This window comes from Piliocolobus tephrosceles, chromosome Y (assembly GCF_002776525.5).
Source record: "Piliocolobus tephrosceles isolate RC106 chromosome Y, ASM277652v3, whole genome shotgun sequence".
NCBI classification, from domain to species: Eukaryota; Metazoa; Chordata; class Mammalia; order Primates; family Cercopithecidae; genus Piliocolobus; species Piliocolobus tephrosceles.
The window spans coordinates 4,599,215-4,617,501 of NC_045456.1; the positions used below are offsets into that span (position 1 = coordinate 4,599,215).

The 18,287-nt window shown below is 52.3% G+C and overlaps 1 protein-coding gene across 1 annotated transcript in view; it reads left to right on the forward strand.

The window, feature by feature from the left end:
• Positions 1–15,692, forward strand: part of PHKA2 (phosphorylase kinase regulatory subunit alpha 2) — a 95,542-nt gene extending 79,850 nt beyond the window's left edge. The window contains exons 18-28 of the mRNA XM_026451894.2: positions 602–758; positions 965–1,043; positions 1,155–1,284; positions 1,920–2,021; positions 6,624–6,742; positions 7,507–7,536; positions 8,970–9,023; positions 10,838–11,008; positions 12,845–12,898; positions 13,624–13,824; positions 14,337–15,692. Coding sequence (XP_026307679.1) covers positions 602–758; positions 965–1,043; positions 1,155–1,284; positions 1,920–2,021; positions 6,624–6,742; positions 7,507–7,536; positions 8,970–9,023; positions 10,838–11,008; positions 12,845–12,898; positions 13,624–13,824; positions 14,337–14,507 — 1,268 coding nt within the window. The 3' untranslated portion in view covers positions 14,508–15,692. The remainder of the gene's footprint in view (positions 1–601; positions 759–964; positions 1,044–1,154; positions 1,285–1,919; positions 2,022–6,623; positions 6,743–7,506; positions 7,537–8,969; positions 9,024–10,837; positions 11,009–12,844; positions 12,899–13,623; positions 13,825–14,336) is intronic.
• The last annotated feature ends 2,595 nt before the right edge of the window (positions 15,693–18,287 follow it).

An 18,287-nucleotide genomic window follows, 5' to 3' on the forward strand; every position in this document is an offset into this window, starting at 1 on the left:
GCTCACTGCAAGCTCCGCCTCCCGGGTTCACGCCATTCTCCTGCCTCAGCCTCCCGAGTAGCTGGGACTATAGGCGCCCGCCACCTCGCCCGGCTAGTTCTTTTGTATTTTTTAGTAGAGATGGGGTTTCACTGTGTTAGCCAGGATGGTCTCGATCTCCTGACCTCGTGATCTGCCCGTCTCGGCCTCCCAAAGTGCTGGGATTACAGGCTTGAGCCACTGCGCCCGGCCCAGAGCCGCTTTCTAAGACACTCGAGTTCAGTGTCGTGATGGTAAGATGATGGCATTTATTAGATGTGAATAATAGGGAAACAGGTAATTTAGGAATTGAATATGGTTATTAACTCTTACCATCGGTATCTTCGGAGTTACTCCTGTCTCATTCGATAGCAGGGAGTCCAATGTGTTTGCTACAGTGGATGGGCATTAAATGCCCACTGACAGGCCCTGCAGAGCCAGGCCTGGGGGCACACATTGGAGACAGAGACCACAGACACCCAGCCCTGCCTGAGTTGCTTAGTCTGGGGTCTAGGTATGAATTTTTCAAATCAAGGGCAACATGGGTCATAAAGTTAAGGTAAATGTACGATCTGATTGGCAGTGTCTCCTCCCCACCCCCCATTGTCTTTGCCAATCTCTTTTGCGCTCTGCCTCTCACCCTTCCTCCTACCTGCGAAGGCCTGCACGGACCTGCTGTCGCACCAGAAGCAGCTCACCGTAGGCCTGCCGCCCGAGCCCCGGGAGAAGATCATCTCCGCGTAAGTCGTCAGCCTTGGGGACCTCAGGTTTGCTGGGGAGCCATGGGGAAAACATCAGCACTTCCCAATGTTCGGAAGAGGGGCTTTTTAAAGACACTCTGTCACATGGATGCATCTAGCACAGAAAATAAGGGTGTTCCGTGGAGGGTGAGGAGGCACTGTCTCAAGATACCTCATCATGTTTGTGACACAATGCTCCTTCCTAGGCCCCTTCCCCCGGAGGAGCTCACAAAACTCATCTATGAGGCCAGCGGGCAGGACATCAGCATCGCCGTCCTCACGCAGGTCTGGGGCTGGTGTGGGAGGGGCCGGGCCACAGCCTTCCTCAGAGTGGAGGGGATCCTTCAGCCACTCACCCTGTCTCTGAAACCCCATCTCCGTGTGTGTCTGCCTCAGGAGATTGTGGTTTACCTGGCCATGTATGTCAGGGCGCAGCCCAGCCTCTTTGTGGAAATGCTGAGACTCCGGATTGGACTGATCATTCAGGTGATGGCCACGGAGCTGGCACGGAGCCTGAACTGCTCAGGTGAGATGCCCGCAGCTCCTGCAGCTCCTGCCGCACCCCACCCCAGCCACCAGGCCACGGCCTCCACTCTCAGGGGAAGCCCTACTTAGGTTATCTCGAACTCAGCATCCAAGCCTGTGGCAAGCTCAGGCTTTACCAGCTTCTCTCATTTAGATGGAACTCCCTTCCATGTGGCACAGAGCTGAAGTTCGTAAGTCAGGGAGAATGGGGCTCTGGTGATGTTTACCATTACAGCCTCAAAGGCGATGTGGAATCTTCCGCCCCGTACCTGACATCTAAGCTCCTTCCTGGATGCCCTTGCTATGAGATGTCACCCCTATTTTATAACATCTTCACGGGGAGAAACCCTACCAATTTGAATATAAAAATCCATCATGAGACATCCAACGTTGGGGATCAAACATTGTGAAAAATCATGTGTCTGAGAATTAAGCAGATTCATGATTTAAGCAGCAGCATTTAGAATCCCCACGAAACAGTGCATTTCAGCCCCAAAGCAATAGTGAGGTTCTCCTGAACAGGGGGACCTGCCATGGCATCTGCTGTCACCTCCCTCCCCACCCAGGTCCACCTGACCCTACCTTTACCCGCCACCAGCCCTGTGTCTGGGACACTTACAAGATATTTGTTTTTAGGAGAAGAGGCTTCTGAAAGTTTAATGAACCTCAGCCCTTTCGATATGAAAAATCTCCTGCACCATATTCTAAGTGGGAAAGAGTTTGGCGTTGAAAGAAGTGGTAAGTCCCATGCTCCTGTTAGTGTCTTCAGGGAGCTGCCTCCTTTACATGCAGCAGACATTAGAACCAGCGCTGTGGGGCATAGCGAATGTGGGAAGGGAAGGCTCCTACCTGAAGAAAATGGACAGAGTCCTAGGCTCAAGCTTCCTGCTTTGGGGGCTTTGGGACTCGCTCGCAGTGTGCTGGGTGAGCTTTTCTTGCCCAGGTTGGCACAGCATGTGGGTGTGGTATACCGCCTCCTGTAGCCGTAAGCGCCTGGTACCATCACTTATGCAAAAGTGTTGGCCAGGCATGGTGGCTCACGCCTGTAATCCCAGCATTTTGGGAGGCCGAGGTGGGCAGATCATGAGGTCAGGATTTCGAGACCAGCCTGACCAACGTGGTGAAACCCCATCTCTACTAAAAATACAAAAAAAATTAGGTGTGGTGGCGCACGCCTATAAGCCCAGGTACCCAGGAGGCTGAGGCAGGAGAATCACTTCAACCTGGCAGGCGGAGGTTGCAGTGAGCTGAGGTCGCGCCACTGCACTCCAGCCTGGGCGACAGAGCAAGACTCTGTCTCAAAAAAAAAAAAAAGTGTTAGAAGTGTGGGGGACCCCGAGTGCCAGGATGAAAGGGCTGTCCTTTCACACCACCTGAGCATCCTGGCCTTTGGGTAAAAACATTCTCAACCTGGCCTCACGTCACCCTCCACAGCGCGGGGAGGAGACCCCTCTGTGACCTCACAGCGTGCTCGAGCTCACTTATTTTGCTTTGTCCTGCCTCGCTCACTCTGTTTTCATCTGAACCGGAACCCTGCTTGCAGTGCTGGGAAACATAATCACCCAAGTCCTGGCGTGATTCTTGTTCTCAAATGTTCCCTAATTATAATTGAAGTAATTATCATTTCTCCTCCTCATAAAAAAGCTAAATGATTTGCAGGCACGTTGGTGAATTTATTTCATCAAGCCAAAGAAATGCACTGTGGGCTATCATTCCTTTTATTTAATAAGAAGGACATTGGGTACTTTGTATGTTTCCTGAGCATGTGCCGGCCGCAAACAAAGACGGCATCGTGCAATCAGATGTGTTTTGGTGGTTTTTCTCCTTTCCTGAAGGAGGGATACTCAAAATGCTTTTGCAAAAGTAATTTCCAGTTCTTCCCAAGGCAGAGTCCTTGAAATGGTAATGTATGAGATAAATATTTAATGTGTTCTGCTCATCATTACAGTATTCATGGCTTGACACAGATAATTACTAAAAATTTGTCATTAGATGTACAGCTATAGATATTATGAAACTAGGAGCTGAGTAATGTCATCTGAAAGCCATAAATATGTGTGATTGCAAGCAAGAACAGAAGACATGCTGTCTTTTTAACATATAACATCATTTGTTAGCTGTCGTTTGTAATTGTTCAATTTTTGTAAATTTAGGAAGCCCAAATAGGCTTAGAATTTTGATTAAATCCTGAGATGTTTGAGATAAATGTTTCCAGCGAACACCCACCCCGGACAGCCCCTCTTGTAGCTTCCTGGCCTTTGGTTTGGATAAAAACATTCTCAGCCCGGCCTCACATCACCCTCCACAGCGCAGGGAGGAGACCCCTCTGTGACCTCACAGCGTGCTCGAGCTCACTTATTTTGCTTTGTCCTGCCTCGCTCACTCTGTTTTCCACTTTGTCCTTCTGTTTTCCACTTTCCTGGGTCTGTCCTTCCTCTCCAGCTCATCACTGAGTCTCCCTTGTGGGCTCCTGCCTCTCTGCTGTCCTTTAAATGTTCTTGTCCCCAGGTTCCTTATTTGTCACTACTCCTGGACAGTGCCCTCCACTCCCATGGCTCCATTGGGGTCAGGTGTGATGGTGAGGCTTGCAGAGGATGCTGCCTGAGGAGGTGACCTTTGAGCTGGGCCTGGCTTGCCAGCACAGGCAGATGCCCAGTGCGGTGCAGGTGGCCGGGAGTTGAGGGGAAGCGGGGCTCCAATTGGTAGAGTTTCAGGTGATGCTGGGAGGACTGTTTGACCTTTGTCCTAAAGACAGCTAGACCTGGGAGGCTTTGGAGTGGGCAGTGATACGATCACACTTGCCTTTTCGAATGATTGCTGTGACCACAGCACAGAGGCCAGGCTTGTGGGAGGTGGGGCTGGGAACAGGTTTGAGTCCCAAGGCTGGTGCGATAGGTTGGGAGTGAGAGGTGGTGGCCTGATGCATTGCATCGGTGGCCCCTGGTTGCCTCCACCTCCAGCCCCTGGCAGCCTGACTTTCCTAGCACATCCCCCTCCAGCCCAAGGCCCTCCTCCAGCTGCCACCTTCATTTCATTTGGCACCTTGCCCGCAGGCCTGGGCATGGGCTCTCCTCCAGGCACTGCTGCGGCACTGAATTCTCCTGCATTCACACCTGCACCCGCTGCCCAGAGCCTGGCACCAGGAGGCCCCTCTGGATCACCCAGCCCATGGCCACAGCTGCCCGGGGTGCCAGCCCTTCAGGGGCCCGTAGCAGTTTTGTCATTTCCCGGGGGCATTCCAAGAGTCACACGGGACTGGGGACAGACCCCAGCAAGGTCCATGTGGGTCCTATACATTAGTCATGACGAACCCTTTAGAAAAATATTAATATAAATAGGATTGGGGATATCGTGACCAGTCAACACTCACCAGATCAAACTCCATGCGGTCATGAAACACGATATGATAGAATATTTAATGCCAGAGAGAGATATTCACAATATAATTACAAAAAGGCAGATCACAGAACCATACTTATGTCCACAGAATGTATGTATCCATCTCATGTTTCTATATCTATACGTATGTATGTGATGATTCTGTTTTGTTAAAAACATACACAGTCATAGGGAAAAAAAACTGGAAGGCTCATGACTAAAATATCAAGAGATGTTAGTTCTAGCTTCTGTAGTTCAGTGGTCTCAGTTTCCTACAAGGAAGGTGTGCTTTGGGGTTTTTTAAAATTTTTATTTATTTATTTATTTCTAATTAAATATAGATATGAGGTCTCACCATGCTGCCCAGGCTGGTCTCGAACTCCTGGGCTCAAGCAGTCTTCCCACCTTGGCCTCCCAAAGTGCTGGGATTACAGGTGTGAGCCAGCGTGCCTGGCCTCGGGTATGTTTTTTGTTTTGTTTTTGTTTTTGTTTTTGTTTCTTTGAGACGGAGTCTCGCTTTGTCACCTAGGCTGGAGTGCAGTGGCACCATCTCGGCTCACTGCAAGCTCCGCCTCCTGGGTTCACACCATTCTCCTGCCTCAGCCTCCGAGTAGCTGGGACTACAGACACGCACCACCACGCCTGGCTAATTTTTTGTATTTTTAGTAGAGACGGGGTTTCACCGTGTTAGCTAGGATGGTCTCGATCTCCTGACCTCGTGATCCGCCCGCCTCGGCCTCCCAAAGTGCTGAGATTACAGGCATGAGCCACCGCACCCAGCTGTTTTGTTTTGTTTTGTTTTTTGAGATGGAGTTTGGCTCTTGTTGCCCAGGCTGGGATGCAATGGCATGATCTCAGCTAACCGCAACCTCCGTCTCCCAGGTTCAAGGGATTCTCCTGCCTCGACCTCCCAAGTAGCTGGGATTAGAGGCATGTGCCACCACACCCAGCTAATTTTGTATTTTTAGTGGAGATGAGGTTTCTCCATGTTGGTCAGGCTGGTCTGGAACTCCCAACCTCAGGTGATCTGCCCGCCTCGCCCTCCCAAAATGCTGGAATTACAGGTGTGAGCCACCACACCCAGCCGGGTATTTTTTTTAGAATAATTTTTTACTTATCCAAAAGCAAGGCTGGGCATGGTGGTTCATGCCTGTAATCCCAGCACTTTGGGAGGCTGAGGCAGGCAGATCACTTGAGCCCAGGAGCTCAAGACCAGCCTAGGCAACATGGCAAAACCCTGTCTTCACAAAACATACAAAAATTAGCCAGGTGTGGTGGCACACGCCTGTGGTCCTAGCTACTTGGGAGGCTGAAGCAGAAGGATCTCTTGAGCCCAGGAGGCAGAGGTTGCAGGGAGCCAAGATCGCGCACTCCAGCCTCGGGAACAGAGCAAGACTCTGTCTCAAAAAAAATAAAAAAACATGACCGGGTGCGGCAGCTCACGCCTGTATTCCCAGCAGTTTGGGAGGCCGATGTGGGCGGATCACAACAAGGTCAGGAGTTTCAGACCAGCCTGGCCAATATGGTGACACCCCGTCTCTACTAAAAATACAGAAATTAGCTGGGTGTGATGGCGGGCGCCTGTAATCCCCGCTACTCAGGAGGCTGAGGTAGGAGAATTGCTTGAACCCAGGAGGCGGAGGTTGCAGTGAGCTGAGATCGCGCCACTGCACTCCAGCCTGGGTGACAGAGTGAGACTCCGTCTCGAAAAAAATACATATATTTCACCGTGTAAGGTGCTTCCTGGCCACTGTGTTGTAATGGTGCTTAAGTACTCTGCACATTGCCGTTTACTCCTTTAAGAGCTGAGTACTGCACCTGTGCTGCTCTCGGTGCTGCAGACACAGCGCTAGCCAAGCACAGAAGGCCTTCATTGTCAAGTAGCGAAGACAGGGGCAGATCCTCCCTCGGGGTGGATGCTGTAGAGTTCCTAAGAACCACATGTGTGTGTTTCCCACCCAGTGCGCCCTATCCACTCCTCCACATCCAGCCCTGCCATCTCCATCCACGAGGTGGGCCATACTGGAGTCACCAAAACTGAGAGGAGTGGCATTAACAGACTGAGGAGTGAAATGAAACAGGTAAGAACACTTTGGTGGCAGCGAGGGGCGAGTGGTGGTCTCCCTACCTGGGCTCACCCCAGAAAGTGACAGAAACCTAGGGCATGAGGCTGTAGTCCACTGTCTCGAGTGGGAGGTCCCTTCTGTCTGGGATCTGAACACACCCGTCCCCAGATAGATATCCCAGAGCCGCTCATGCGCACCCTCACCCACTCATCCTTAATGTGATGTTCTCATGAATGGTCCAGAAAATACCCTTGTCCATGTTTGCCTCTGTTCCTGAGAACCACTCTTTGGAGTGGGCCACAGCCATTGAAAAAGTAGAGTCATGCAAAAAGTCACCAAATCATCTATGTCCTTCAAATGAAATAGCAAGAGGGCTCCGGAAATAGACCAGAATGCCCATGATACTTGGATTCTCCACCAGCCACAGGGGTCTCTTTTCTTAGTTGACCTTTAATTCCTGGTAAAAAAAAAAATACTTTTGAACTGACCGCACAGGGCCGCAGCTCAGCATGGCATTCTTAACGTGCCAGGTGCTGTGCTAGGCCTTGCCCGGGATCCATGCTGGGAAAGAGTTTTCCTCTGACCATGAGAAATGCACTCGAATTTTCTACTCTATTTTAAATGCTGGTCGTGACCCACTAAATCGAGTCCATGATGCACTCATGGGTCACCGCCTGCGGTTTGATCAACACGGCCCTGGATTAAGAGAGGGCGATAGAAGAAGCACGTGTTCTTGACTCAAAGCTGGTTTTGATTTCCTGATGTATTTTTGCTTTCAGATGACTAGGCGGTTTAGTGCTGATGAACAGGTGACACCCCTTTGCCTTGTTCGTCCTTTACTTCCTGTTCTTTCTGGCTTGAATGTGGAAAGCAAGGCTGTGACTCCGCAGCTTGTGGATGTGTGGAGGGCGGCTCTACCCGGCAAATGGGCTGGGGCAGAGGCAGAGAGCAGGACTCAGGGCCAGAGAGATGACCTTGCCCCATGCCTTTACAAATAATCTGTTTCTCAAATTCTTGGGCTTTGTAGGGTACTTTGTGAAAGAGATCATCCAGGCTCTGCCTCAGTGGGAGTTTCTATTCAAAAAGAGGGAACTAAATAGGGGGAAATGCAGTCATTGGTTATATCAGTAGAAAGAATGCTGCTATTCCTCTCCTCAGATCGCCTGGGGGTACTTAACCCGGAAAGGAAAAACACATAAGGATGCTCTTCTTTTATATCACCCTGGTGACATATGTTCTCCTCCCCCCTCTGGAAAACTGGAGTCGCATTTCTAATATTTTGATGTGTATTACCACAAGATCCTAGAGGAGACGTCTTAATGACATGTAAAGGCCGATTCCACATGTTGTCCAGAGGTAAAACATGCTTTCTCTCTCCTAATTTATGCTGTTTCCAAGTAAGGAACCGGCTTTCCAAACATGTTCCCTTGCCAGCCACTCGGTGGCACCGTCCCTCTGTCCCCACATCCCGATGGCCTGACCGTGGGCGAATCTGAGTGGTTCCTTCTGCCTCCATTTCATGCTGTTCTTGCGTGTTACGGAGACGAAGTGATCACCTGTGTTCTTTGCTGGGCTTAGAGTCACCTAGCTAGTACAAACTTGTGTTTGGCCACTTATGTCAAGGAACATAGTCTTTGTTCAAAAAATGAAATAGGTGTTATGGTATTTTCAATTTCTAGTCTCTTTTGCAAGAATTCCGTGTAGATAGCACACTGTACCTTTGCAAATTAAGGGTACATTCTAGATTTTTAGATGAGGAAATACTTATTTGGCCAAAGGTATCAGCCTGATCATATTCGTTCACTTAATGAATATCTACGGAATGTCTGTTAGGTGCAGCATGTTAGTGTCAGCGTAGGTATTTGGTTCATCTGTAGATTTTCACAATTCTTAAAATATGAGCATTTCATGGCTGTGAGTTTGGAAAATAAATTGTGTCCTAACTTGATGATGCACCTTCCACATACGACGGGAACATTTAATATTTACGTTCAATGGCAAGAGTTCCTGTTTTTAAAAAGAGCAGTTAGCAAGTTTCATGTGGAGTCGAAGCCCAGAGTGGCGCTTGCAGGTGCCCCTGCACCTGAGCTTGCCTATGTATGTTGCTGTTGGACCTTCTCTGCGCCCGTATTCTCTGCTACTGCTTTCTGTGGGTGTTTCGGATGCTGCTCCATGACCCTCCTCTCTGCTGTGTCTCTTGGTGTCATTGCTGTCAACTGAGTGGATTCTTTTTGTTTTGTAGTTCTTTTCTGTGGGCCAGGCCACGTCCAGCAGTGTGCATTCCTCCAAGTCTGCGGTAACAGTGCCTCGGGATCATTGTGTCCGTCCCTGCTCCTCCTCGCGTCCTTCCTTGTGCTCCCACCTCATGCCTAACTTCTGAGGATTCGAGCAGGGCTGAAGTGTTTTCAGCGGGATGCTCACAGGCTCCTCCAACTGGAATTCTGAGGAGGGTAGAAAGGTGGCCCCAAAGTGCTTGCACTGAGCTTTGTTCTCTGCCTGTGCTCCTCAGCACAGTGTGGGTGAGGAGTGTCCTTCTCACCAATTCCCAGAGCTTCTGGAAACTTCGGGGCATTAGTTCCATGCCTCTTGATGGAGCCAGGATGGTGAACCCTTGCCCGCACGTGCCGACTAGCACTCTGCACCTGCCATGCCCCAGATCCCGTGTAGGGCTGGGATTGTGCTCACCGCAGAGCAGAGGCTGAGTCTTCCTCCTGCAACTGGAGGGCCCAGATCAGCTGAGTCATTGAGGAGTGCAGCTGTAATTACTTTTATTTGTGTCTAATTGTTGCCTTAAGTGGCAGTAATGAGCCCAATGGAATAACCCAGCCTAACTGCCTTTTCAAAATAAGATCTGTTGAAATCCAAGTGCTGCAGAAAGCAGAGCTCCGCCTCCTGCCCTGCTAGCACACTTCAGGATTTCACTTTAACCCTTTACATCTGACTGTGCGCATCGAGAAATCAAAGTGCCAGATAGTCCCAGGCAGAGAGATGTGTGAGCGTGACGGTTATCCCTTCTCGACCAGGTGGTCTCGCAGCTAGAAGCCCCGCAGGGCAAGACAGAAGGCTGAGAGCTTTGCTGCAGGGAGGGGATGGACCCCCCACCCGGAGCCCCCCCACCCGGCCGCGGGGAGCCTCTCAGACAGGGCTCCCCTCTGGAGCCTGAATCAGTCCAGCCAACGTTGAGGTGGGAGGGAGATGGCGCCCTCTTCCCTCACTTCAGCAAAGTCAGCCCCAGTTCAGAGGCAGCCATTGCCGCAAATTAAGATAAAGCCCAGTGCCAAGAACAGGGAAAGCAGGAAGTGGGACTGCAGAGGATGGGTGGATGGACCCTGATCTGCGAGGTCCCCACCATTAATTGTGGGCTTCACTGTTTGTCTTCCCTCCTGTCATGTGTTACCTTCTCTGTGGTTCCTGTCCTGTGGAAAGGTGACTGTCACTTCTCTGTGGCACTGCAGCAATGAAGTGGGCACTATGGAGTTTGTCTCCCTGGGCCACGGGTGCCTGCTCCGAGGGCCCGTTGTCATGCTCAAAGCTCTCCCACTGCAGTGGCACAGGCGCCACATGCGGGTGACAGCTGCCCCTTATGGACACTTAGCACGTGCCAGCTATGCCTCAGGGGCTTCTGTGTCTCCAAGTGGCGAAGGCTTCCAGGCAGCTCTCTAAAGGACGCCCAACTGTGTCCCCACTGTGCCGTCATCGGCACAGTCTCATGACTGAGGCCCAGAACCCGTGTTCATGGCAGGGCAAGACGGCCTGGGGTGTGTCCTTGGCATTGCTGGCATTGAGTGGGGATTAGTGCTCCGGCAGTCTGACCCCCGAGCCCGTGCCTGCCCTGCTCAGCCTCCTCCCTACGGGTTCTAGCTTTGGGGGCAGGACTGCCTCTTGGGGGGGCTGGGCGGAGTGCAACATGGAATGGAGTGATCGACCCAAAGCGTGCGAGTTATCTCCCATCAGGAAGCAAGCAAGGTGGACTGGAGGAACCGTGTTCCTCTCTGGCGAGTGGTGGGCTGGCATTTGTGCCTAGGTCGCAGGGCCACCCTTCGTGATGGCGCACTCTCCCAGGGGCACCTGCTGCGTGGCTTCTGAGGCCCCAAGCTGTCTGTCTTGCAGAGGTCCAGCACCCCGTCCTCGCCCACTGGCACGTCATCCTCAGACTCGGGAGGACATCACATCGGCTGGGGGGAGCGGCAGGGCCAGTGGCTGCGCAGGAGAAGGCTGGACGGGGCCATCAACAGGGTCCCCGTGGGATTCTACCAGAAGGTGTGGAAGATCCTCCAGAAGGTGAGCTCCTGGGGAAGTGAACCGTTCCCGTACTGCCCTGGCAAGGCATAGTGGCACCTCCAGGCAAGCGCACACACAGCCCTGAGGATGGCTTCTCTACCTCAGTGCTGTTGGCACTTGGGGCCGAGGCATTCTACACTAGGGGTCCTGTGCATGGTAGGATGTCCACAGCGTCCCTGGCCTCTCCCCCACCCCCATGTGACAACTAAAAGTGTCTCCAGGCATTATCAAATGTCCCGTGGGAGGCAGATCACCCTGGTTGAGAACCACAGCAAGTAAGACAAGGTGGCAGTCTAGGTTGTGGTTGTGTGGGACCAACTTGGACGTATTTTAGGAACACAGAAGAATGGGGAAAGGCTGGGAGGCTTCAGATGAAAACCCCGTAACACAGAGCAGCCCCCACAGGCCTGGAATGACAGTTCAGGAGGGGCCTGGAGTAGGCCAGCCCTCCAGCCTCCTGCACGTCCAGGCAGTAGTGTCCCTGCTGTTCAGCCACGTGACTGAGCCCCACCCTCCCAGGGTACCTGCTATGTTCAGTCCCAAAGTGTACAGAGGTGGAGAGCTTCCAGTGTGGCCCCAGGTCCTGTGTGCCCTGAAGGCACAATCTCTCTCTCTCTCACCCCCTGGGGCCCCCACTCCCCTCAGCCAGCCAGCTGTTGCGCTTCCCATCTGCCCGGGGCCATTCACATCTCCCCAGCGGTTGTCCTTGGGAACTGTGGTGCCTCTACCTGAGCGTAGGAGCACATCCCTGAGCACCTGTTTTCGAGGGGGCAGCATTTTTTGTACCCACACATTGTCTCCTTTCTGCATCGGTCCCAGAGTTTGTGCCGCTCCCTGGGCTGTACCAGGCCCTCCCTGTCTTTTCCCTTGAATGGAGGGACAGTATGCCTCGCTGAAAAGCTGTGCAAACCAGGACTTTTTCCCCCCAGAACTGTGTTTAAGTTCATTTCACAGTGGGAGAGGAGAAAACATGCCAGTGGCAGCATACAATAGCCCCCCTTCCCAAAGCCATGGCACCGCTTGCTCCAGGTTCTTTCTGTAACAAGGGTCCCTGTGCTTCATGGGGCCCAAGGTAGTCCTCACGGCCACCGCAGAGGACTCTGAGCAGCTGGACTCCCGGGACCCAGGCAGGAGCCTGCAGGGGCTCATGATGCTTATTTCATTTCCCGCCTCTCTCAAGCGGGTGGGAGTATCCAGTGCACCAGGGACGCTGCTGACCGGGGCACTGGGATTTAGAAGGTGGCCAGTTCGACTAGAACAAGCTGTTCCTAGAAAATTTCCCCACTCTTCCTGGGGCATCACATGTTTCCGCTTGGACTTCCTGGCCCAACACCAAGACACTTCTATTATGAAAAAGCATTTTGTGTTGAGCTGGCACTCGGTATTTATATAGATGGGTGTGCGTGTGCATGTGCTGGAGGCTTTTGTGATTGGTGCTTATTATAGAAATCTCAAAAATAGACGCCTGCAAAGGCACAGAAGCATCCCTTCCCCAGCAGGAGCCATGAAAATCCCCCTTTATCATGGCACCAAAGGGGACTTGCAGCCGCCAGGGCCCGGTTGCCAACTACAATGTGGAGCCTCCCGGGAGGACTCAGCAGCCCCCTAGGGCATTGTTCGGGGGAGAGCTGAAAGATGCCTGCTGGGTTCCCTAGAATTGTTCCGTCGCAAACACAGCCTGTGGGCAGCGAGAACAAGCTCTCTAAAAATAACTCTGACAGTCTGGCGTGTCCCAACCCTCATACGGGTTTCCAGGGCCGAGGGGGCTGTGTGTGCACATGCGTGTGCTTATCCCATTCTGGAATCTGACTGAAACGCTCTGTGTTCTGCCTCCAGTGCCACGGTCTCTCCATCGATGGTTACGTCCTCCCATCCTCGACGACCCGAGAGGTACGATGAGAAACACGCAGACGCGGGCCCCTCTGTGGGTTCACAGTAAGGGCTTCATTGCATGGACTCTGACCCCTGTTTGCTCCTTTCGGGCTCATTCTAACTGACAGGCCAGTTGTAGCTCTGAGCTGTCTAACCACTTCACCCTTACACTTGGCAAAATGTCTTTCCTGCATTTATAGGCATCAGCCTTTTTCTTCACCTGAGACTCAGCATTTCTGGGCTAGCAAGCTCTTTTCATTTGCCAGACAGCCCTTAGAACCCTGTTTAAAGAAAGGAGCCTATCTATCTCCATGCCCCCCTGGCCTGCACCACAGGCAGCCTTCTCGGCCCAACTAAAAGCAGTCATCGTCCCTAGGTGATTTGTCATTCTTTTTAACATGGATTTTTTTAGTCTTACCCCACCCAAAGCACCATGCTTTATGCTGGAAGGAATAATGAAGAGGAAAGAGAAACCAGAAATGGTCCCTGCTCCCTGGAAGCTGTAGTCAATGGTGGGGGAAGGGTAGATAAATCAGGCTAGGACAGGCTGACTGGCTCCTGGAGGCACACTCCAGCCTCCTGCGCTGAGGGCCACTGCCGGCAGGATCCAGAGAGTGGCCAGAAAAGGGGCAGCAGTGGCGCTGAGCCCCAAGCCCAGGCACTGCTACGGTCACCCTTGGTTACTTGGTGATAGGGCTGCATCTGTCCTCTCACTGGTGGTCGCCTGCCTGTCCCTTTGGTAGATGACCCCCCATGAGATCAAGTTTGCTGTCCATGTTGAATCGGTGCTGAACCGCGTGCCACAGCCTGAGTACCGGCAGCTGCTGGTGGAAGCCATCATGGTGCTGACGCTGCTCTCAGACACGGAGATGACCAGCATTGGGGGCATCATCCACGTGGACCAGATTGTGCAGATGGCCAGTCAGCTGTTCTTGCAGGATCAGGTGGGGGTGCTGGGGAGCCGGGTTGGCTGGCATTTATCTCTGTTGAGGCTGGAGATTCTGTGTCCAATAGGAAAGAATATACTCGAACCAAGAAAATGTCATCACAGATGGGAAAAAAATGTCAACCACTTGCTTAGAAAATGGTACAGTGGCCACTTGGGAAATCTCAAGACCTTTGGGGATGGATAGGCCTGTCTCAGTGCAAGTTTTCGTCCAAACACCACTTGCAACACATGTGACCCTGGGTGAACCCCTTTATCCTTTACGCAAAGTCAAGTTCAACAGAGTGGTCGTCGTCATAGGCAGGAGCTGCAGAGTAGGGTGCGTGATGACAGAGTGCAGTGTCCAGAGAGGTAGGGCATTCCCCCGGCAGCACTGGCTTCGTGCCCTCAGGAGGCCCAGGCCTCTAGAGCAACTCTCACCCTGCCCATGTTGACCCGCCGCCAACACGCAGAAGCGTGATGGGGAGCAGGGACTCTGCTCATTGTCCCCTCTGCCCTTACCTACTGCAGGTGTCGATTGGAGCCATAGACACCCTGGAGAAAGACCAAGCCACGGGAATCTGCCACTTCTTTTACGACAGCGCTCCGAGTGGGGCTTACGGGACAATGACCTACCTAACAAGAGCGGTGGCTTCTCATTTGCAGGAATTGTTGCCCAATTCGGGCTGCCAGATGCAATAGGCTCTCACCTGGAAACATGATCACGCTCTAAACCTGTCACGGGCCCCCTAGCCTTATTGGGAAGCTTCTGTCGCCCAAGATCCCCTGTGCTATCAGGAAAGCATGTCCCATCAGAAACACTCTCGGGGGGGCGATGGCAGCACTCACCCTGAAACTGATGTCTGTTGAAGCCACAGAGATAGAGCTGAGGATTCCTGTGCTCCCCGCCAAGGATCACCCCGGGATCATTTTCTAGGTTCATTTCTCTGGAACATTTGTCGTAGCATCTGGTCTCACGGACTCCGAGGAGGAATTGGAAATTGGTCTCTTTTGAGTGCAGAGGGAACCGAGGCGCCAGCTTAAATTGGCTCTTGCAGAGAGTTACAGAAATAGTTTCGATGAGCTAGTGACACATCCTAAAGATGCAGAGATCCTCCCGGCGGCAGTAGCCTTGACAAGGGCCACCTCTTCACAGGATGCAGTCTGTCTGTGCACCAAACTGTTCACCAAATAGAACGCTTGTGTCTCTCTCTGGAATTGGGGTTTCCTTGTGCCTCGCTTGCTTTCATAGCCTTCCATTTTATTGGCAACGGCTGCCTTCATGTAACATAATTCTCTATCCCCAAGGTTTAGAAAATTCCGCTTCATTCACCTTGGCTCATGGGCTTCTAGGGTTTTTATCCTGGCTGTCCATGAACTAGGGTTTTCTCCTGCCTTAGGAAAAATCCTGCATCTTCTGGAATCTAGGGGAAAAAAAAAAAAAAAGACAGCAAGGCTCCTCTTATAGCCAGGCAAGCAGTTGTTTTAGGGCTAGGCCTGTGGTCCCCGCTTGTGTGGGGTGAACGCCTCCCAGTGGATACTTTCCTCCCGTGGTCTGGGCGAGGTGTCATAGGGTGAGCACAAGTCAGCAGTGCCATGGAAATGAACAGGCATGTCTCCGCAGAAACAATGCTTCCCTCTGAAAAACAGAGCCAGGCGAGGAACCTGCACCCTCTTGGTAGAGGCACTTTGGTCTTCTGTCTCTCAGGTGGGTGCAGTCGGGGGCATCGATTGGAGGGGAGCAAGGTCGAGTCAGGCGTCAGGGTCTGGCAAATCTTTCGCCAATGTCTTAGCAATGGAGTTTCTCCGGGCATTGTCTTACCTTGGGGGAAGGAAACTAACCAAGGGGAAAACAGTTTCTGTAAATAATAAACCCTGAAAGACAAATGCTCACCTAGTGGCCAGGAGGTGCTCTCTCTCTGTTGAGAGCAATGGGCTAGATTGTGGTGGACTTTGCCTCTGAAACGGAGATGAGGCTATGGGATCATTTCCTCGTACATCTGTATGGAGATGCAGAGATCACGATGCCCTAGCTGCTTTGAGTGGGCATCATGATGCCCAGTGCCCCTCAGAGCCAAGATGCAGTACTGATGTTTATTCCTGAAGCAGAGGAGGGGCAGGTGGCCTCAGCTTCCTGGCAGAGTCTTCTTCGGGCTGAACCAAACCCTTTGCAGTCTAGAAGACTCTCAGCACTCCAATCTTTGTGTGCAGGCTCTGTCCACACGTCCCCCAAGGTAAGACAGTTCCGTGCCCTTGTTTCCATGTCTTCCAAACCATAATGCTCTACCCTGCAGAGGTGCAGAATAGTTAGGTAAAGGAAAATCCCCCGGAGTCTCTCCATATCTGCTACAGTGGGCTTATGCATTTCTTGCATTTGGGGGGCAGATCCCAGAGACAGACAGGGGGGCACATGAGCAGACATGGTGCCAGGCCCCTGACCCCTTGGGCCACCCTGTTCCCTCCTCAGCCCACAACAGCCACTGACCAGAGCAGCTCTTCCCTCGCAAGCCAGTTTGCTCCCTTTGCCCCTGAGGCTCCACAGGCTGCAGCCTCCGAGGTCTGGGGGTCGCATTTTCTTAGCCTTTGCACGTGTGTGTCTTTAAGACATGCCCGACAGAAACAAGAGTCTTGGAGATGACACGTAATTCACCTGCCCCGTGGATCATTTCAAACAGATGATAATGTGGGAAAGGTGTAAGAAGGTATAAATCATGAAAGTTGTTCTTGGAAGCAGCTCAAGAAGAGTTAGAACCCTCCAGAATGAGCCAGGTGCTAATTTAGAACAGTCACCTGCCTGCCAATGACGATGACGTGCTCAGCCACCCAGCCGCGGGCCGGGAGAGGAGCCATAATAAGCGATTCCACCAAGCCTTCCAGCCACTCCTTTGAAACCTCTTTAAAATGAAATCCCGAAATAGGACCGCATTTCCACAGGCATCAAGCTGTCAGCTTCAAAGGAGAACAGGCTTCTGAGGGCTGGCCCCTTCAGCAGGCAGCTGAGGCCCCCCTCCCCGAGGAGTGGAGATGTTTGAGGGCAGGGGGCCTGTCCTGACAGCACCTGCGTGGGGGTGGCGGGAGGGGACTGTTTCTAGGCCAGGCAAGAGGAGCCTGGCAGCCCCTGGAGCCTCAAACCTGGGGCGGGTCAGGAACTTCTACCTTCCCCCTCAGAGTCAAGAAGTCAATTTGAACCTTTGCTGGGGCTCAGGATTAGCATGTTCTGTCTTGGAGGGCAAGCCGGTGGGGCCAGGAATGAGCATTCCTTTTAACAACTTCAGTTGAAAAGCAGCAGGCGCCCCATCCACTACTGTCCCTGGCTCTCATCAGAGGTGAATTCAGCATTCCTGCCAGCACCTCTGCGATCCTGGGCATGAGTTGACCACTAGTGTACCTCAGTTTACCCATCCACAAAAAGTGCAGAAGGCCAGGACTAAGCATGGAGGCGTGATGTGAACTCCCACTCCTCTGGCTGAGGGCCTCATGCTTAGAGGGAACGAGATACGCCCTATGGCAACCCTGCCCGGAGTGGGGTGGGGAGGATGGGGGAGGATGAGGAAGGGGAGACCCTGCCTTTCAGGCCAGGTGAAGGGGAGGAGAGGTTGTCAGGGCTCAGCTGCCTGGACAGAGAGGATGGAAATGCTCCCTGTGTGAAAAAAGAAAAGGAAAAGACCCCAGATCGGGAGGCAGGAAATGCAGTTTGGCGGCTGGTTAATGCCACTTACTTCTGGACAAGAAGACAGGAGACTTGGCCACCCCGATGGAAACTGCAGCAGAACCATCTCTTGAGTCTATTGATTCCTGCACCAGACTGGCAAATAGCTTTTGTCTTATTCTGCTTCCTTGTTGTCAAAGGGTACAGAAGCCTCCCAGCCACTCCACCCCGCATCACTCTTTGTGCCATTATCTTTCAAGGTGACAAACTTTTGAAGTCCCTGCCATCTCTGTGGGCCTGTACTTTGCAGGATGTGAGCACCATGTTCCCAGAATGCCTTCTGTTCTCCCCGACGTGGCCACCGATGGCTCTGCCTGTGAGGGGAAAAGAAAGCTGCGCTGTGGCCCTCTTAAAGCCCAGACCCTGCCGTCTCCCTCAAAAAGCCACTTAGGAAAGCCACGGCCTTGCGTTACCAAGAGAGTTCCTTCGAGAAATGAGACTGGAGAGGCTGCTCTGCAGTTGAGTGCTGGGCGCATCTGACAATGCCTGGGAGAGGGGAAAATTCCATCAAAAAACTACCCTGGTTTTCTTTAGAGGAACATATGTGCACTTCTGGCCAAACATGCCTTCTCAGGAGGGCTGAACACTTGGAACCAGTGAACTCTGAAGTCGTGTGATTCGTCCCTCTGCCTTCGTGCAGTCCTTAAACTATTCTGAAAAATGCATGAATCCAGCACGAATCCTAGCATTTCTGCCATGCCCACTGGGGCCAGGCAGGCATACAGCCTGGTTGGGGGATGGAAAAGTATCTCTTTCGTGCTTGAAGGCCCCTG